This window comes from Nilaparvata lugens, chromosome 1, assembly GCF_014356525.2.
Source record: "Nilaparvata lugens isolate BPH chromosome 1, ASM1435652v1, whole genome shotgun sequence".
In the NCBI taxonomy this organism is placed as follows: domain Eukaryota; kingdom Metazoa; phylum Arthropoda; class Insecta; order Hemiptera; family Delphacidae; genus Nilaparvata; species Nilaparvata lugens.
In genome coordinates, this window is record NC_052504.1 from 64,750,820 (window position 1) to 64,767,543 (window position 16,724).

The following is a 16,724-nucleotide window of genomic DNA, read 5'->3' on the forward strand; positions in this document are numbered from 1 at the left end:
CGTGTATGCCAATCTTTTCTATCTTTTTTAGTTATTTGGAATGTGGGATTGTATCGAAAGCTTTGGCTAGGTCCAGGAAGGTAGCTAGTTTTTTTTCAGTGAAGTTATTTGAAATTGTTTGAGTTAAGAGGGTTATAGAATCAATTGTACTTTTGTTCGCCTGAAATCCATATTGGTTTTTATGAATAACATTATGTTTAAGTAGGTAACAAACTAGCCAGGACTCAACTTGATCAATTTTTCAATCAGTTTAGAGATACCACTCAGCAGACTGATTGGACGGTAGTTTGTTGGGTCTTTATGATCACCAGACTTATGTAGTGGTATAATATTTGCCAACTTCAAACTGTCAGGAAAGCAGCCTTCCAAAAAACAATGGTTAATTATTTCTGATAAGGGTTTTACAATGTGAGGCCGGATAATTTTCAAACATTTATTGCCAATTCTATCAATTCCGGGAGCAGAGTTATCATTTAGAGAGCTTAACACAGTAGATACAGTATTTCAATTTCAGTAGTAGGTGTTAGGAAAAAAGAGACATAATCTCTTATAGATGAATCCCTAAACTTATTTCCCGCAGATGAGATGGGATTTTCGCTTTTCATTTTTTCAGCATAGTTCTTACCTACTTCAGCAAAGTGGAGATTTAAAATATCAGCATCAATTTTGGGAGGAGTTGATTTTCGTTTTCTTCCCAACATCTCATTTAATGTGTCCCAGACTTTCTTTACATTATTTTTATTTTGGCTAATTTTATTTTCATAATAATCAAATTTACACTGTTTCAATCATTCATTCAGCATATTCCTGTAAGCGATAAATTCATTTTTTAAAATAGCATTAAAAGGTTGCTTTGAGAGGCTTTTAAATAATTTATCACGTTTAGTAATTGACAGGACAAGACCCCTGGTGATCCAGGGTTTTAATGATTGAAACTTATGCTGAATATGTACTTTAACAGTTGCTTGTTCAATGTAACTAGTTATCTTGTTGGTGAAAAAAAGCATTTGATCGTTTACATGTAAATTTGGGTTACGCACATCCTCCCAATTCTTCTCCCTAATAGATAGCAGTAATTTATTAAAGTCAATTTTCTTATAAGAATGGACAGGTTTAGCGGCTTTAAGAAAATCAATTGAAAGATCAACACGAATACTAATACAAAAATGGTCAGTAATGCTTGTTTTGATAATTGAGCTGATTGCATTATCAGGATTAAAAGTTGAGTTTTTAAAAAAATATGATCAATGCATGATTCTGTGCTGCCATGAACTCTGTTCATGGCTTATTAATATAAGACTTCAAACCATTTAAGGATAATGTGCTAAAATAATTGCTGGAAGTGGTGTTATTATCATTTAAGTGAATATTGATGTCACCTGCAAAACTTATATTAGCTCTATTTCTGAGAGATAGCAAACATTCATCTAAGCTGTTCTGAAACGTATCTACTTTCAATGCAGGCGATCTATAAACCGCGATAATTGTTGGGACCCTGTGGGCGATGGAGATATCCTCTCTTTTGAATGGAACTCCTACTGCTAGGGCTGTAGATTGTAGCACAGAATAAACATCTTCATTTCTGGTTTCCGAGACTCCCACAATTTCTAAATTATTGGAATAAGAATGCTGTTTTAAGTCATCAATAACTCGTTGCAGTTTTGAATTTTCAATAGCCAGTTTATCATAATTAGTTTTTAAAGTGGTATTTTCATCACAGACTTTCTTTAGCATGTTTTTCAGTTGGAACTGTTTAAGTTGGAAATAGTATTATTCAGTTCCTCAAATTTACAATTGATAAATTCAGTGAAAAACTCTTTTAAAGAGTCTAAATTGTCTCGTTGATCACACTCAGGGTATTTTTCACTTTGAGACTCACACTTACATAAATCACACCTCCATGTCGCCTTACGTGCTCCAAGTTTTTTGAAGTTATCAATGGTGCGTAGTTTTGAACAAGTTGGATGGTAGACGTTCTTACACTCCGAGCACTCAATGATTTCTTTGATGTTCACAAAATGGATTTTGCATTTGAAACACTCACTATCCATGGTTGATTAAAATAGACTTACAAACTTGTTCTAGAAATGAAGTAAATAAACGTTTAGGTTAAAACAACTCGAGAAACCGGAGTCGGCATGATTGCATGAGTGATAGTAAGAGCATCCGACCAGTTCAAGAGATAACTCAACACAAGTAACATGTTTTGTTAGTAAATTAAGTGTTTAATAGCCCATGGCTAAATCGATAATAAGCCATGGTTATCAAATTCATCATATCACTTAGCTGGAAGTCGTTTCTCCTGTATGTGTTCTGATATGTTTTTTCAAATGACTTGAGGTAGAACTTTTGAAGTCACAAAACTCACAACTGAAAGGTTTTTCTCCAGTATGTGTTCTAATATGTCCTTTCAAACTATTCAAATGAGCACTTTTGAAATCACAAAACTCGCAGCTGAAAGGTTTTTCTGCTGTATGAGTTCTGATATGTTCTTTCAAATTACCTAACTTAGAACATTTGAAGTCACAAAACTCGCAACTGAAAGGTTTTTCTCCAGTATGTGTTCTAATATGTCCTTTCAAACTATCTAAATGAGCACTTTTGAAATCACAAAACTTGCAGCTGAAAGGTTTTTCTCCAGTATGTGTTCTGGTATGTCTTTGCAAATTACATGACCGAGCACTTTTGAAGTCACAAAACTTGCAACTAAAAGGTTTTTCTTCTGTATGTGTTCTGATATGTATTTTCAAATGACTTGAGGTAGAACTTTTGAAGTCACAAAACTCGCAACTGAAAGGTTTTTCTCCAGTATGTGTTTTGATATGTGCTTTCAAATGACCTAGCTGAGCACTTTTGTAGTCACAAAACTCGCAGCTGAAAGGTTTTTCTCCAGTATGTGTTCTAATATGTACTTTCAAACTATTTAAATGAGCACTTTTGAAATCACAAAACTCGCAGCTGAAAGGTTTTTCTGCTGTATGAGTTCTGATATGTGTTTTCAATTCACTTGAAGTAGAACTTTTGAATTCACAAAACTCGTAGCTGAAAAGTGTTTCTCTTGTATGTTTTTTCATATGTGCTTTCAAATTACCTAACTGAGCACATTTATGGTCACAAAATTCGCAACTAAGAAGTTTTTCTCCAGTATGTGTTCTGATATGTGCTTTCAAATGTCCTAACTTAGCACTTTGGTAGTCACAAAACTGGCAGCTGAAAGGTTTTCCCCCAGTGTGTTTTCTAATGTGTATCTTCAAATGACAAAACTTTGGTGTTTCATAGCTACAGTGAGCACAGCTGTAGAGCTTGGTCTTTTCGTCAGCCACAGATGACTCAGTGCACTTTTCCACTGGAGAGATTGAATGCTCATTCAGTTCACCCACTTCTGTTGCATCGTCTCGGCCAGATGTGCTGCAGTTTAAAGACCACATCTCTGGTTCGCTCTTCACTGAACTCCCCCCAGCCTCTTGCTCATCTGCAATCACCAATAATAAAACTTATAGTAAAAAATAATAAATAAATTGTAGATTACGGATATCTTGTACATATAACAGGATATATAGTGAAATTCACATTATAGTGAGTGGAAATCATAGGACAACCGTTTGCTTTTTTTCTATTACCATTACCCTCTATAGTAGGTGGAAGTTGATTCAGTACATCTGAAATGAAATCAAATTATTGCTACTCATTCGTAGTGAACATACTAATTGTCTATACCATTAAAATAATTGGAAATTTTGAAGAATTTTGTTTTTTAATTTAATTGTAATATTTTTGTTAATATTGTTTAAAATTCATGGTTTAAGGATGCACTGCAGAGAAAAATGTATTTTAATTTTATTTTTATAAAATGACAAATAAATTGAATTTAAAAATCAGCTCTATCTCAAATATTGTTTGTCAAGAAAATGTCCCCATAATTTATTTTGAATTTTCATAATTGATATGAAATTTGATGACAGTTCATTAGGTTTTTCCATAGTCTACAAACAATTTGGCAGAGGTTAACCTACATTGATGAGGTGCTGACTTTATAACATGAATCTCACTGTAGGGAGTCCTCAGAAAGTGTAACAGAGAAAATGTTCAGTAAAGTATTACTAACAATATTTTTGAAGAACGTCAATAACTGGAGAAACTCCAGACAAAATCCAATTATAATGATATGTTTGGAAAGAGGAGATAATAATTTCAAATAATATTCATAACATTTTTTACTTTGTTTGATGTTTATGATCTTTATATGAGCGCTAAAAAAGTTTAAAAAAAGACATTCGTTGAGTTTAAAGCCAAATTTCAAACAGTTTGTTGCAAATTTCATGTAGAATCTTTGGTCTTTGACTGTTATACCTTTCATGAGACATTTTATATATATATAGTGAGGTCCACAATATAATGGCAGGGTTGGCAGGCCTGCAGTTTGCCTGGTTAGTTCTACTGCAAATAGCTCCTTAAAAAATTGAGTTTTATAAATTTACAAAGTCTATTTCTTCAGTTTCTTTATGCTAGAGATCGTTTTTAGTGTGTGACACATTCTAGCAAATGCACTCATGTTAGTTTGAATGAACTTAATCTCACCAGTGTTCATTTTCGTAGCCTAACCTTCAATTCTATTCGTTTGAGTGTAGTGGATTCAATTTCTTTACTTTCAACTCACGACTTGATAGTGGTTATCTATCAAAAGACGATTGTTTTGACTTCTGACCTGACTGTCATCTGCAAGTTGCCGGTCACCGCTCACCGGTGCTTCCTAACCTCAAAATTACTTTTATGTGGGAACCGAGTCAGCTGGGATAGCAGACAGCTGTATTTCCATTGTGACATCTGATGAGCTACTTTGCTGTGACGTCTGCTGTTAATTATTTTGCGCACTAGTTTTGATTTTTAAAATGACTACTATGACAACACACAGCAAGTGTGAGCTGTTATTACGTGGAGCAGAGTCGGAACTTAACAACATGAACAATGTTCTTGCTAATGATGAGGTGATAGACTTGGCCATCAACATTAGAGGAACTCTGGCTGTGACTGCAGAAAAATTCACGAACAATTCTATTATTGATTTAATGCCGAATATTGTTAGTGCATTGAACAAACTGGACACTGCTATCTCGTGCAATGGGGAACTGCTAAATGAAAGAATGGAACTTTTGAATGAAAATTCAGAACTGACTAGACAATTAGAGTGCGAAAAAAGTAGACGCAAGGAAAATTTTGAAGAGTCTTTATTGAATGAAGAGAAAGCTGATGAGGAAATATTGGAGTTGAAAGCGTGCATCAAAGAACTATGAGCATCAAACATTCGTTTGAATGAAGAATTAATTAATAAAAATGAAATAATTCGTATAATTGAAACTGAAAAAATAATGTACTTATGAATGAAAGCATTGTTATCGACAATGCAATCTCTCAGAATGATGGTTTTATTACACCAAGACACTCAGCTAAGGCAAGAAATAATGTTAATGAGGCAAGAGCTACTATAAAAGTGACGAATAGATTTGAATCGCTCTCTGGGGATACATTGTCTCCATCAAGAAATGATGAGCCTACTACTCACAAGCTACTAGTCAAAGCTCAAATTCACAGACCTGATAAGGAAAGTGAATCTAAGACTCTTTGCATGAAACGTAGTGATTCAACTTATAGTAAGAAGAAAAGGAGGATGACAATATTAGCAGACAGTCAAGGAAAAGAGGTGAGTAAATACCTCCATCATCTATATGATGACTTCGAAATTTTCGTCTATACCAAGCCCAGTGCTAAATTGAAACACATCATTCACGATGGACTCCATTTTGTCAGTGACTTTACTAAGGATGATGTCATTGTTATATTGGCTGGTACTAATGATTTTCATAAGAATGAACCTCATCAATTAACCATCTTCCAAGGAATCAGCTCTCTTCTTGAACTCAAGCTCAAGTCGAAAATTGTAATATGCAGTGTACCCTGCCATTATGACGACCTCACACTTAACGAGAGCATACTCTACTCCAACTCTTACGTATCTAGAGTGGTGGATGACTATGTTGGTGCACTGCAGCTCTTCTACCTAGACATTAATGACTTCCTCCAGAGATTCAACTTCACAAAACATGGTCTCCATCTCAATCACCACGGAAAACGATTATTCTCCAAACACTTGGGAAAATTTGTCAAACAGACTGTGATGACCTAAACTCTGTTTCTCGGTGTTGTTGGACTGTGCACTGGAGCAGAACAATATACATGGAGCCTCGGGATGGTTGTCTCTTCTCCAGAAAAAGTGCGGTGATCAGGGTATCGTAATTGCATGGGGAGATAGAGCTGACCTCTTTCACAGGTTGAAAGCTGTACAGGGAATCTTGTTTAGAAATCACGCAGATAGTTTGTATGTGGAAGATGTAGGAGCAGCACTCAGCTCTATGAATTGCCCTCACTATAGAGAATCAAATCCCAATTTCAAGATTGGTGAGCAGCTTGGATTCCAAATGCCCATTGTCAAAGTCTGTTGTATCACTCAATTGCGAATGGCCACTAATGTATCTATATACTTGTATGTTAATGATAGAGGTAAAAAATTGAACTGTATGTCGAATTGTCCTATTTGTAATATTCGTGAGAGAGAAGATATAGAACATTTCTTAGTACGCTGTCCAATGTATAACTCTATTCGTTCCTACTTTCTTGGCAAATTCATCCAAAATGTTGTGTCAGATGCCGACAAAGTAATGGTACTTCTATCAAATTTGAGTGAGAGGAAAATAAATAGAGTATTCCTTTATGTAGTAAAAGCAATTGATATTCGCTTCCTGATTTGTAGTGTTGATACTTGAGTACATGATTTCACAAGTGGGATTTCCTGTAACTCATATAAAATATGTGTGATGATTGCTATTGCATGCCCCAAGTAAATTAATCACATTTTGTTTGGCTTGAAAAATTGAATTTCCACCCAAGTTTAGTGTTGTCTTATTGTAAATCAATCGTTCTGACTTAACTACCATCATTATACTCATTAGAATGCCTGTAAGTTTATTCAATAGCTTGAAACCTTGTAGTTAAAATTATTAAGTAATGTACCTGTCCTAAAGTACCTGTTCCAATCCAAAGTAGTATTATAATGTAATGTTAATGTTCCTGTAAAGTTTGGTAATATGCTATGAAGTATTGTTTGATCTATAATTGTGACATTGCTGTGTTCTTCAAGTATTTATTTAAATTATAATTATTCCATTGATGTCTTGATACAATATTTCATGTTATAAATTTTCAGTTATGCAGTAATATTCAAAAAGAATATCACAACTCTGAAAATTGATAACTCTGCAAAGAATAAATGGAGAGTAATATCAGACATCGATTAGAGGAAGCTCTGAAGTTTTTTTAGTTCCTTATTTAGTCCCATTGGCACTCATCTGTCTGTGCCTATTTGAATGAAAACTATCCAAGGCAATGGATCGGGACAGAGCACTTCATCACTGGCCTCCAAGAAGCCCTGAGCTCACCCCCTCCGATTTTTTTCTCTAGGGGTACATTAAAGATAAAATGTATCGACCTCCTCTACCAGCTAACATTGAGGAGCTCAAACAAGAAATAACAGCAGCTATACATACTGTTACGCCTGATATGCTACTGAGGGTGTGCAACGAGTTCGAGTATCATATTGATATCACTAGAGTGTCTGGAGGGGGCTACATTGAACATTTGCGAACTTATTTTCTAGTGGGAAAAAACTTATTTTAATACTCTTCATTTTGATTTACAACCCATGTTTCTATTATGTTTCCTTGATTAAATACAGATTTTCAAAGTTGTGGTATTCTTTTTGAATCACGCTGTATTTTACCCAATAATATAGTTACTGTACAGTAAACAAGTACTGTATCCAGTGGCGAAGCTTCAGCCATTCAAAAGCAAAACTAAAACCGGGATAAAGAAAGGAGACAGGGCTGCGCTACCTGTACACTGGGCTATTGTTCCAAAAAGGTTTATCCTCCAACTCTCGGCTATCACACTCTATTGTCCTTTGAATCTGCTTCATTACCCTCATTAGTGGCCGGAGTGGCCACGTCTGCTTTCTTGAAGGCAGTTTCAGCTGGTAGGGACTCATCTATTACTTTCCACCTCACCTGTTACTTGTATTCTTACTTTATTATTGCATCTAGATCAGTGTTCATGTACTTGTTATTCAACTATTTCTAATGGTTCATTTTGATGAAACTCAACTTGCTCACAAGCTGTATACAGACTAACTTGAGTTACATACGATTTGTGATTACACACCACATGTGCTATTCATCAGCTGATGATCTGTCTATGTAATGTATTTAGTCTCACCATGTACACTGAATATGATAGGACATAAGGATAAGTATAAAAGAACATAATCTTTATAAAAAATAATACGTTCCTAGTTTGACTAAATTTGTACTCATAATCGATGGTAATGTGTGTGTTTATCCAATCAATGTAGGCTACCACTGGTTTACAGCTGAAAATGCCTTCAAGTAATCAGACTGGGCCACCAATTTATTCCTCAGAGTGAAATCCTTAACAATAGACCACGAAAATGTCGAAACACATTAACAATAGTCGACCACTGAAGGGTCACTAGAACTTCTACCTGTTCATCCATTGTTTTCTCCCCAACTAAAACCCTCACCTTCCCCTAGCCTCTGTCATTGGAAAGCTGACCCTAACCACCTAACATTTTTCTGTCTTCAACTCCAGCTCTTAACTCATCTGAAACACTTTATATAGAATACAAGCGTCTGCCTTTTTAAACCCCTGTGTATCAGCATTGAAACTCTTAAGCATAGAACATTACAAAAGCTATAAACTCAAGTGGATAGATAGAAAAAAGATTGGGTGATATGAGAAGGAAGAACATCCAAAAGGAACTAGTTGTCAATGGTAGCAATAGAAATAAGTGGCAGAAAAAATTTCAGCATTTCAAGTGGACAATTTTGGCTTCTAAAATGACAAAATTCTTCTGAATTCCGAATTAAAAAATTTCACAATATCACTAGAATGCTGCCATTTTGAAACTGAAACCTGACCCTAGCCTTTTCCTCATCTAAACCTGACCTCTTTTCATTATTTACCTAATCCTAGCCTAACAAGTCACACATTCTTTATCCAGTAAATGTACATGGTTGACATGTGGCAGACAGCCCATTCAGGAGTAGCAATTACACAGGATTTCCACACCCAAACAACAAACCACTTCATGTAAGGAAGCTGGCCACAATCCAATCACCCAAGCAAGGAGTGTGGACCCTGGTCAATCAAGAATCAGTTAGTGATAGAATGCATCTCACCATATGCCTCCTCTTTGATGAAGATCATGTTGTAGCCAGGGATTAGATAATGTTGTTGGCTGCAATCATCTTCCACTGCAGCTGATTGCTGGCTGCTATCATCCTCCTCCTCCTCCTTTTTAACAGTAACTGTCGCCATCTGCAATACATACACATTCACAATCAATGGCAGGAATATCATTGATTGAGCGTTAGCGAGTTATAACTTTTGACTTAATCAAGGCCATAGTTGTTATCCATCTGTTTGTATGTTCTACATAAACTTTAGAAAGATTTTAACATTCAGCTTCAAATTTTGAATACTTAGGACTACTCTTTATAACTTTTTACAGATCAAGTTCATTGAGCAACAAAATTGACTCACTCTTTCATCCTTTTCCAGGATATAAAAATAACATTGAAAGTGCATAAGAAGAAAAATTGTTGTGATTTTCCCATTCATTTATAACAGCTTATGCAATTTGGCAGCTATCATACACACCTTCATGCACTGACACATGATTTCGAATTATCCACTATCAAATTATTCTTGTGAAAGGAAAAACAATATTATAATATCTCCATATTTTCACCAACACTGTTTAATTACAAGATGTAGATTTCAAAGATCAAATATGAATACTTCTACAGCGCTTCTTTCTCCTCTATTGCCTGTCTCTTTCATTTATGAGTATGAATGGGTGTGAATGTCTTTGTATGCCTGTGGATTATTATGCGATGGATTTTTATTATTTAGTTGTAGCACACACAAGAATGAGTTGAAATTTGAGTTTTGAACATTTTATTATATCATGTTCTATCGTACATTGAAATGAATAATTAATGATGACTGCACTTCATTTCAAATGGGAAGCTATAAAGATTTATCACTTCCTCATCGAAAAGAGTCATTAAACATTGTTTATTATATTCTTTGTGCACGGTTGAGCAGTCAGCTATTTTTTTCTCTCTTTTTTATGATATGATATAATTTTTTTTTCTCTTTATTTTTTCTTATCTACAATCTATCCGTTCCATATCCAGGTTTTACCTAAGCCTTATATAAACACATTATTTCTATTTCATATAGCCTAACATTATATGGGAGAGAGCAGAGGCAATGTAGGTTTAGATGAGTTTGGCCATGTAAAGTGCGAATACTTTAATGAGCACGATGATGTGAGACAGTTTTTTGAGGGAGAAGGGGCGAATAGTCTAAAAATAATTCACTTAATATATGAAGCTATCATAAGAACATAGACGAGGCTTTGATTGTTCTGGAGAGTTTGAAGGTGAAGTTTGATCTCATTGCATTGAGTGAGGCGTGGATTGATAATGACAAAATCTTAACACAATTAGAGGGATACGAAGTATTCAGTACGGTTGCGGGATGGAATAGGAGTGACGGTACGGTGGTTTATATTGATTCCAAATTAAACAGTAAAACAGATCAAATAAAATTAGGCGAGGCATCTGGCTTGAAAACAGATTTTAAGTTGAATGATAGAAATTATTCTATCATTTCGATTTATCGTAGTCCAGCTATGAACTCTGATTTGTTCCTTAATGATTTAGAGACATTTTACTGTAATCTTGAAAAAAGAAACACATCTTATTTATTTTTAGGTGACATTAATATAGACACTTTACCCGTTAACAGAGGGCATAATGATAAAGACAGATACTTGGACATTATGTACTCGAACGGATTCACTGAAGGCATTTATTTACCTACCCGAGTTACTGACTATTCTCAGACATGTATCGACCACATTTTTGTCAAGCATCCAGACTGCAACGCAGTCAACGCGGGAATCTTGAAGTCTGATGTAACTGACCACTGGGCTGTCTTATGCAAAATAGTCCAACCACAAGTCGAACCTAGACCTATGCACACACACCAATCTTATTTCAATAAGGTACAATTTCGATCCTTGCTTGAGGCACAATCGTGGGATCAGGTAACAATGCAACAGGAGGCTAACACCTGCTGTGCTCACTTTCTGAGAATAATCTGTCAGTTAAAGGAGAAAGCTGAAAAGCCTTTTAAAGCACGCGCATGCCACAAAAAACTCAAGCCATGGATTACTACCGAGCTGATAAGGGAAATTAGAAAACGGGATAGGATGAGTAAACTAGTTAGAAATAACCCTGGGGACCAGCAATTACTTCATAATTTTCGTTCATTCAGGAATAGACTCAGTCAAACTTTGAAATATGTTAAAATTAATTATTACAAAAAAGAATTAACTGATAATGCAAATAATCCGAAAAAGTTTTGGAAAATAATAAATGAGTACAATGGAACTAAAGTAAAAAAACAGCAACTCCCCATACAACTTTTTCTTGAAAATATTGAGGATGACAGAGAAGAGAGCATAGTAGAGGTGGCAGATGCTTTTAATGAATATTTTTCAAAAGTAAGAAGTAAGTTAGCTGCAGAGTTGCCTCCCCCCTCACAGGAACAACTTCACGAAGGCACTTTGTGTAACAATCCCAATTTACAGTTTCAAATACAGCCAGTCACGGAAGGTCAGCTCTTAAAGATTGTAGGAGATATGCGAGGTGGCTCGGCCCCAGGTTTTGATGGGATTAGTACAAGTTTAATTAAAGACAATATTGATATTCTATTGGTCCCATTAAATCACCTTATAAATCTGAGCCTGAAAACTGGTGTATTTCCTGATGATCTGAAAGTCGCCAAGGTTATACCGATTCACAAGACCAGTAGTAAAGATAATATGAACAACTATAGGCCCATATCCCTGCTAAGTGTAGTGTCGAAGCTATTGGAAAAATGTGTCAAGGTGCAACTGCAGAGCTATTTGGAGGAGAACAAATTGCTCTCTAATGCTCAGTTTGGCTTTAGAAGGAGTAAGAATACCTCAGATGCACTTTTCTCCATAAATAACACTTTTATGGAGGCAATCAATCGAGATGAGAAAGCTCTAACAGTGTTTATTGACCTGGCCAAAGCGTTCGATTCGATTGACAGGAGTATACTCTTCTCAAAACTGGAGATTATGGGGGTGAGGGACTTGGCTTTGGCCTGGTTCAAGAGTTACCTTGGTGACAGAAAACAAGTTGTCTCCATTGGGTCGAAACTAAGTGGAGTTAGTGATGTGGAATACGGTGTGGTGCAGGGCAGTACCCTGGGGCCGGTTTTGTTCCTTATCTATATAAATAATATTGATAAGCTTAATATTGAAGGAGAGCTGTTTCTATTCGCAGATGATACTGCAGTTATATTCAGGGGTGCAAGCTGGAATGAAACTTACCTAAAAGCCGAAATAGGAATGAAGAAGCTGAAGGCATGGTGTGATCAAAACATTCTTACCATGAATGTGGGAAAGACAAAATGTCTGCCTATCACACTTAGAACATCAAGTGAGCCCCCTAATGACTTGATGCTGAAACTCCATTCTTGCGACGATAACTATAGCATTGACTGCAATTGCCAGACAATGAGAGAGTAAAAAGCTACAACTATCTAGGTGTTATGATAGACAGTAATCTTAGATATGAAAATCATATAATCAATTTGCAACGTAAGCTCCGAAAAATGATCTATATATTTTACCAGCTTAGCTTCATACTAAATGAAAAAGAAATTAAGTCAGTCTATTTTGCCTATGTCCAATCGATTCTTAGTTATGGTATAATTGCATGGGGTGGAGCGGCTAAAACTACGTTAGAGCCTCTGTATATTATACAGAAGCTGATAATTAAAGCAGGCTTGAAATTAGAGAAGCAGTACCCCACAGAAGCACTTTTCAATTACTCCAGATTACTGACTCTCAGACAAATATATATAAAAAATGTACTTGTTTTTACATTCAGAAATAGGGATTGTATTGTCACAGAAGTAACGCATAATTACAATACTAGAAGCTCTGCAAATGTGGGCCTACAGGTCCCTAGAATTATTAAATCAATAAACCGCACAAACCCGTTTTATGTTTCCAACATCTTATTAAGAAAAGCCCCAAACAGAGAAATAGTTGATCCCACTGTTGGTATTCTTGCTTACAAAAAAATTATTTGTAATTGGTTATACGAGACTGGTGCCTGTAACTCTGAACATCTGCTGGAGCCTTTGACCTCTTAATTTATAAAAGAGTAACTCAGACATACCGTTTAAGAAGTCCCCTAGCTTCGGAATCAGGAAACATTTTTGCCATCTGCAAAACTATAATATTGTCACAAAGTGAATTTTTGTGATGGATGGAGAGCCGTCGTCCAGCAAAAAAATTAGCGAAATTATTCTATTTTAGAATAGGAATAGGATCGTCTGCCGGATATATTTTGTTAGATTTGTAGTTGTGTATATACATTATCACCATCGCCGTCAACCCCTTTAAATTAGCAGCATTCGTATCATCTAAACGATAAGCGGCTACCGAGTCAGGTCAGTATCGCTCTTCATGAAATTTCTGGAATAGAAATATTGTTTACCGACCTGAATTAGTGTAGTAATTAGTATCAGTGTCGTCATTAGCTGCACCCTTATCATCAGCACTAGTGGATTCAAACCCTGTCACATGACTAGTGGCGTGATCGTCTTTTCAGACTCCCATTGGTCAGCAAGCCCTTTTCCCCCAGCCTCCTAACTTTCAGCGACCCGGTGTTGCTTCAAGAAGACCTGGGAGAAAGCAGTTGTTCGGTGGTTGAGCGTGAGATCGGGTCGCGAATCTCCTCTCCTTACGACGTTACCGACACTAATTATTATTCAATCTTGTGTTAACGTAGAATATTGTAGGTCGAGTTCCGAACAACTCGGAGTTAGAATTACCTTGTGGGTTTTTCTTTCTTGTCAGCTATTTTTTTCCCGAATTTGTATCACTGGGGGTGAACGAGTTATTCTTGGTTTTGAAACCTGTAAGGGATCTCAAGTTTGTGCTACAAACAGTTGAGTGGGGAAATTTAGCTAGGCTCTTAAGCAAATTATTTTTGAGGGCTTAATTCTTAAGTCTCAACTCTGTTGCTTCACGACGTTTAAATTTAGTGCAGGAATTTGTTTGCTATTCTCCGTATTTAGTCCTGCAGTGATTCAGGTAACTGTATGTCAGGACTGGTCACTTGTGTGCATTGCCTCTTCTGTAATAAGGTAATCTCAGTTTTTTTTAGGGATGTATTTTCCTTATTAATTTTCATACTATAGAGTGGCCCTGTATTTTAAATTCGCTTAGCAGTTTCTGACTTGCTGTAATTCCAAGTAGGAAAAGCCCAATCCTTTTCCTAGAGAACTCAGGTGCAGCTTGAGCTCGTCCACGTCGAAGTTTCTAGACTGCGACATCCTTTCTCTTTCTCTCTCTTAACTTTTCCTATTCTATAACCCTTCTAGCTCTCAGGTACAGCTTGAGGACTTCCTTGCCGAAGTTTCTAGACTGCGGCAACCTTTCTCTTTCTCTCTCTTAACTTTCCCTATTCTATAATCCTTCTAGCTCTCAGGTACAGCTTGAGAACGTCCTCGCCGAAGTCACCAGACTGCGGCATCCTTTCTCTTACTTTCTCTTCACTTTCCCTATTCTATAATCCTTCTAGTTCTCAGGTACAGCTTGAGAACGTCCTCGCCGAAGTCCCCAGACTGCGGCATCCTTTCTCTTACTTTCTCTTCACTTTCCCTATTCTATAGTCCTTCTAGCTCTCAGGTACAGCTTGAGAACGTCCTCGCCGAAGTCCCCAGACTGCGGCATCCTTTCTCTTACTTTCTCTTCACTTTCCCTATTCTATAATCCTTCTAGCTCTCGGGTACAGCTTGAGGACTTCCTCGCCGAAGTTTCTAGACTGTGGCATCCTTTCTCTTACTTTCTCTTCACTTTCCCTATTCTATAATCCTTCTAGCTCTCAGGTACAGCTTGAGAACGTCCTCGCCGAAGTCCCCAGACTGCGGCATCCTTCCTCTTACTCTCTCTTCACCTTCCCTATTCTATAATCCTTCTAGCTCTCAGGTACAGCTTGAGAACGTCCTTGTTGGAGTCACAGACTGCAACGCTTCCTGCTCTCAGGTACAACTTGAGAACGTCCTTGTCGAAGTCACAGACTGCGACGCTTCCCGCTCTCAGGTACAGCTTGAGAACGTCCTTGTTGAAGTCACAGACTGCAACGCTTCCTGCTCTCAGGTACAACTTGAGAACGTCCTTGTCAAAGTCACAGACTGCGACGCTTCCTGCTCTCAGGTGCAGCTTGAGAACGTCCTTGTTGAAGTCACAGACTGCAACGCCTCCTGCTCTCAGGTGCAACTTGAGAACGTCCTTGTCGAAGTCACAGACTGCGACGCTTCCTGCTCTCAGGTGCAGCTTGAGAACGTCCTTGTCGAAGTCACAGACTGCGACGCTTCCTGCTCTCAGGTGCAGCTTGAGAACGTCCTTGTCGAAGTTACAGACTGCGACGCTTCCCACTCTCAGGTGCAGCTTGAGAACGTCCTTGTCGAAGTTACAGACTGTGACACTTCCTGCTCTCAGGTGCAGCTTGAGAACGTCCTTGTCGAAGTTACAGACTGCGACGCTTCCCACTCTCAGGTGCAGCTTGAGAACGTCCTTGTCGAAGTTACAGACTGCGACGCTTCCGGCTCTCAGGTGCAGCTTGAGAACGTCCTTGTCGAAGTCACAGACTGCGACGCTTCCTGCTCTCAGGTACAGCTTGAGAACGTCCTCGCTGAAGTCCCCAGACTGCGGCATCCTCTCTCTTTCTTCCTCTTAATTTTTCCTACCCTGTATAGCACGAGATCTCAGTTCCAGACTAGAGATCGTTCCCGTCGCGGTCCTCAGACCAGCGAGAGTTGTAGGAAACCTTATGTAGAGCAGGATCTCAGTCACAGATTAGAGATCGACCCAGTCGCGGTTCTCAGACCAGCGAGAGGCTTAGGAGAATCCTTGTGAACCCTTCCCTATCCTCTCATAATAGTCGACATACTGACTATTAATTTAAAAGCGTTTCGGACGATTGAGAGTGATTCCCATACCCTTAAGGGCAGTTACAGATTGGCCCTTAATAACCAGCGCGCTGTCATCAGATTAGCGCGGAAATCCTGTTTAGCAGTTTCAGAATTGCTGAAAATCCTTTCGCAGCTGCAGGCTCGCGATTCAGAAATCCGACACCCGAAACCTCATCCATTGAGCTTTAGTTATCATAAAATTGTAATTGATATACTGTATTTAGCTAGCAGGTTCAGCTTGCTGAGAACTTTATCGCGATTCACAGCGCAAGTTATTGAACCAAACCCCATTAGTTACAGGAAGGAACAATCCTATTAACGAATCTCCATTCCCCAGGCCCGATAAAATATTCCCTATACTTCTAACTCGGTATACCATATCCTATACCTTATACCTCTTACACCTCTCCAATCATATTGATCTGATACCGGGTGCGCAGGTTCAGTCTGGACACCGACAGCCTGCAGTCTCAGATTGCGAAAACCGTAACAAAAATTCGATA

At 37.5% G+C, this 16,724-nt stretch overlaps 1 protein-coding gene across 7 annotated transcripts in view; it reads right to left on the reverse strand.

The window, feature by feature from the left end:
* The window catches only part of LOC111047178 (gastrula zinc finger protein XlCGF57.1-like), a 102,675-nt gene that overhangs the window by 51,346 nt on the left and 34,605 nt on the right, over positions 1–16,724 (reverse strand). For 6 of the 7 annotated variants that reach the window (XM_039439501.1, XM_039439452.1, XM_039439486.1 and 3 more), the window contains 2 exons: positions 9,306–9,444; positions 1,492–3,472 (listed from right to left, as the gene is read on the reverse strand). In XM_039439501.1, the coding sequence (XP_039295435.1) occupies positions 2,283–3,472; positions 9,306–9,444 (1,329 nt within the window). In that variant the 3' untranslated portion in view covers positions 1,492–2,282. Of the gene's footprint in view, positions 1–1,491; positions 3,473–9,305; positions 9,445–16,724 lie in introns of those variants that run through there. The other variant, XM_039439457.1, reaches the window with a different exon arrangement.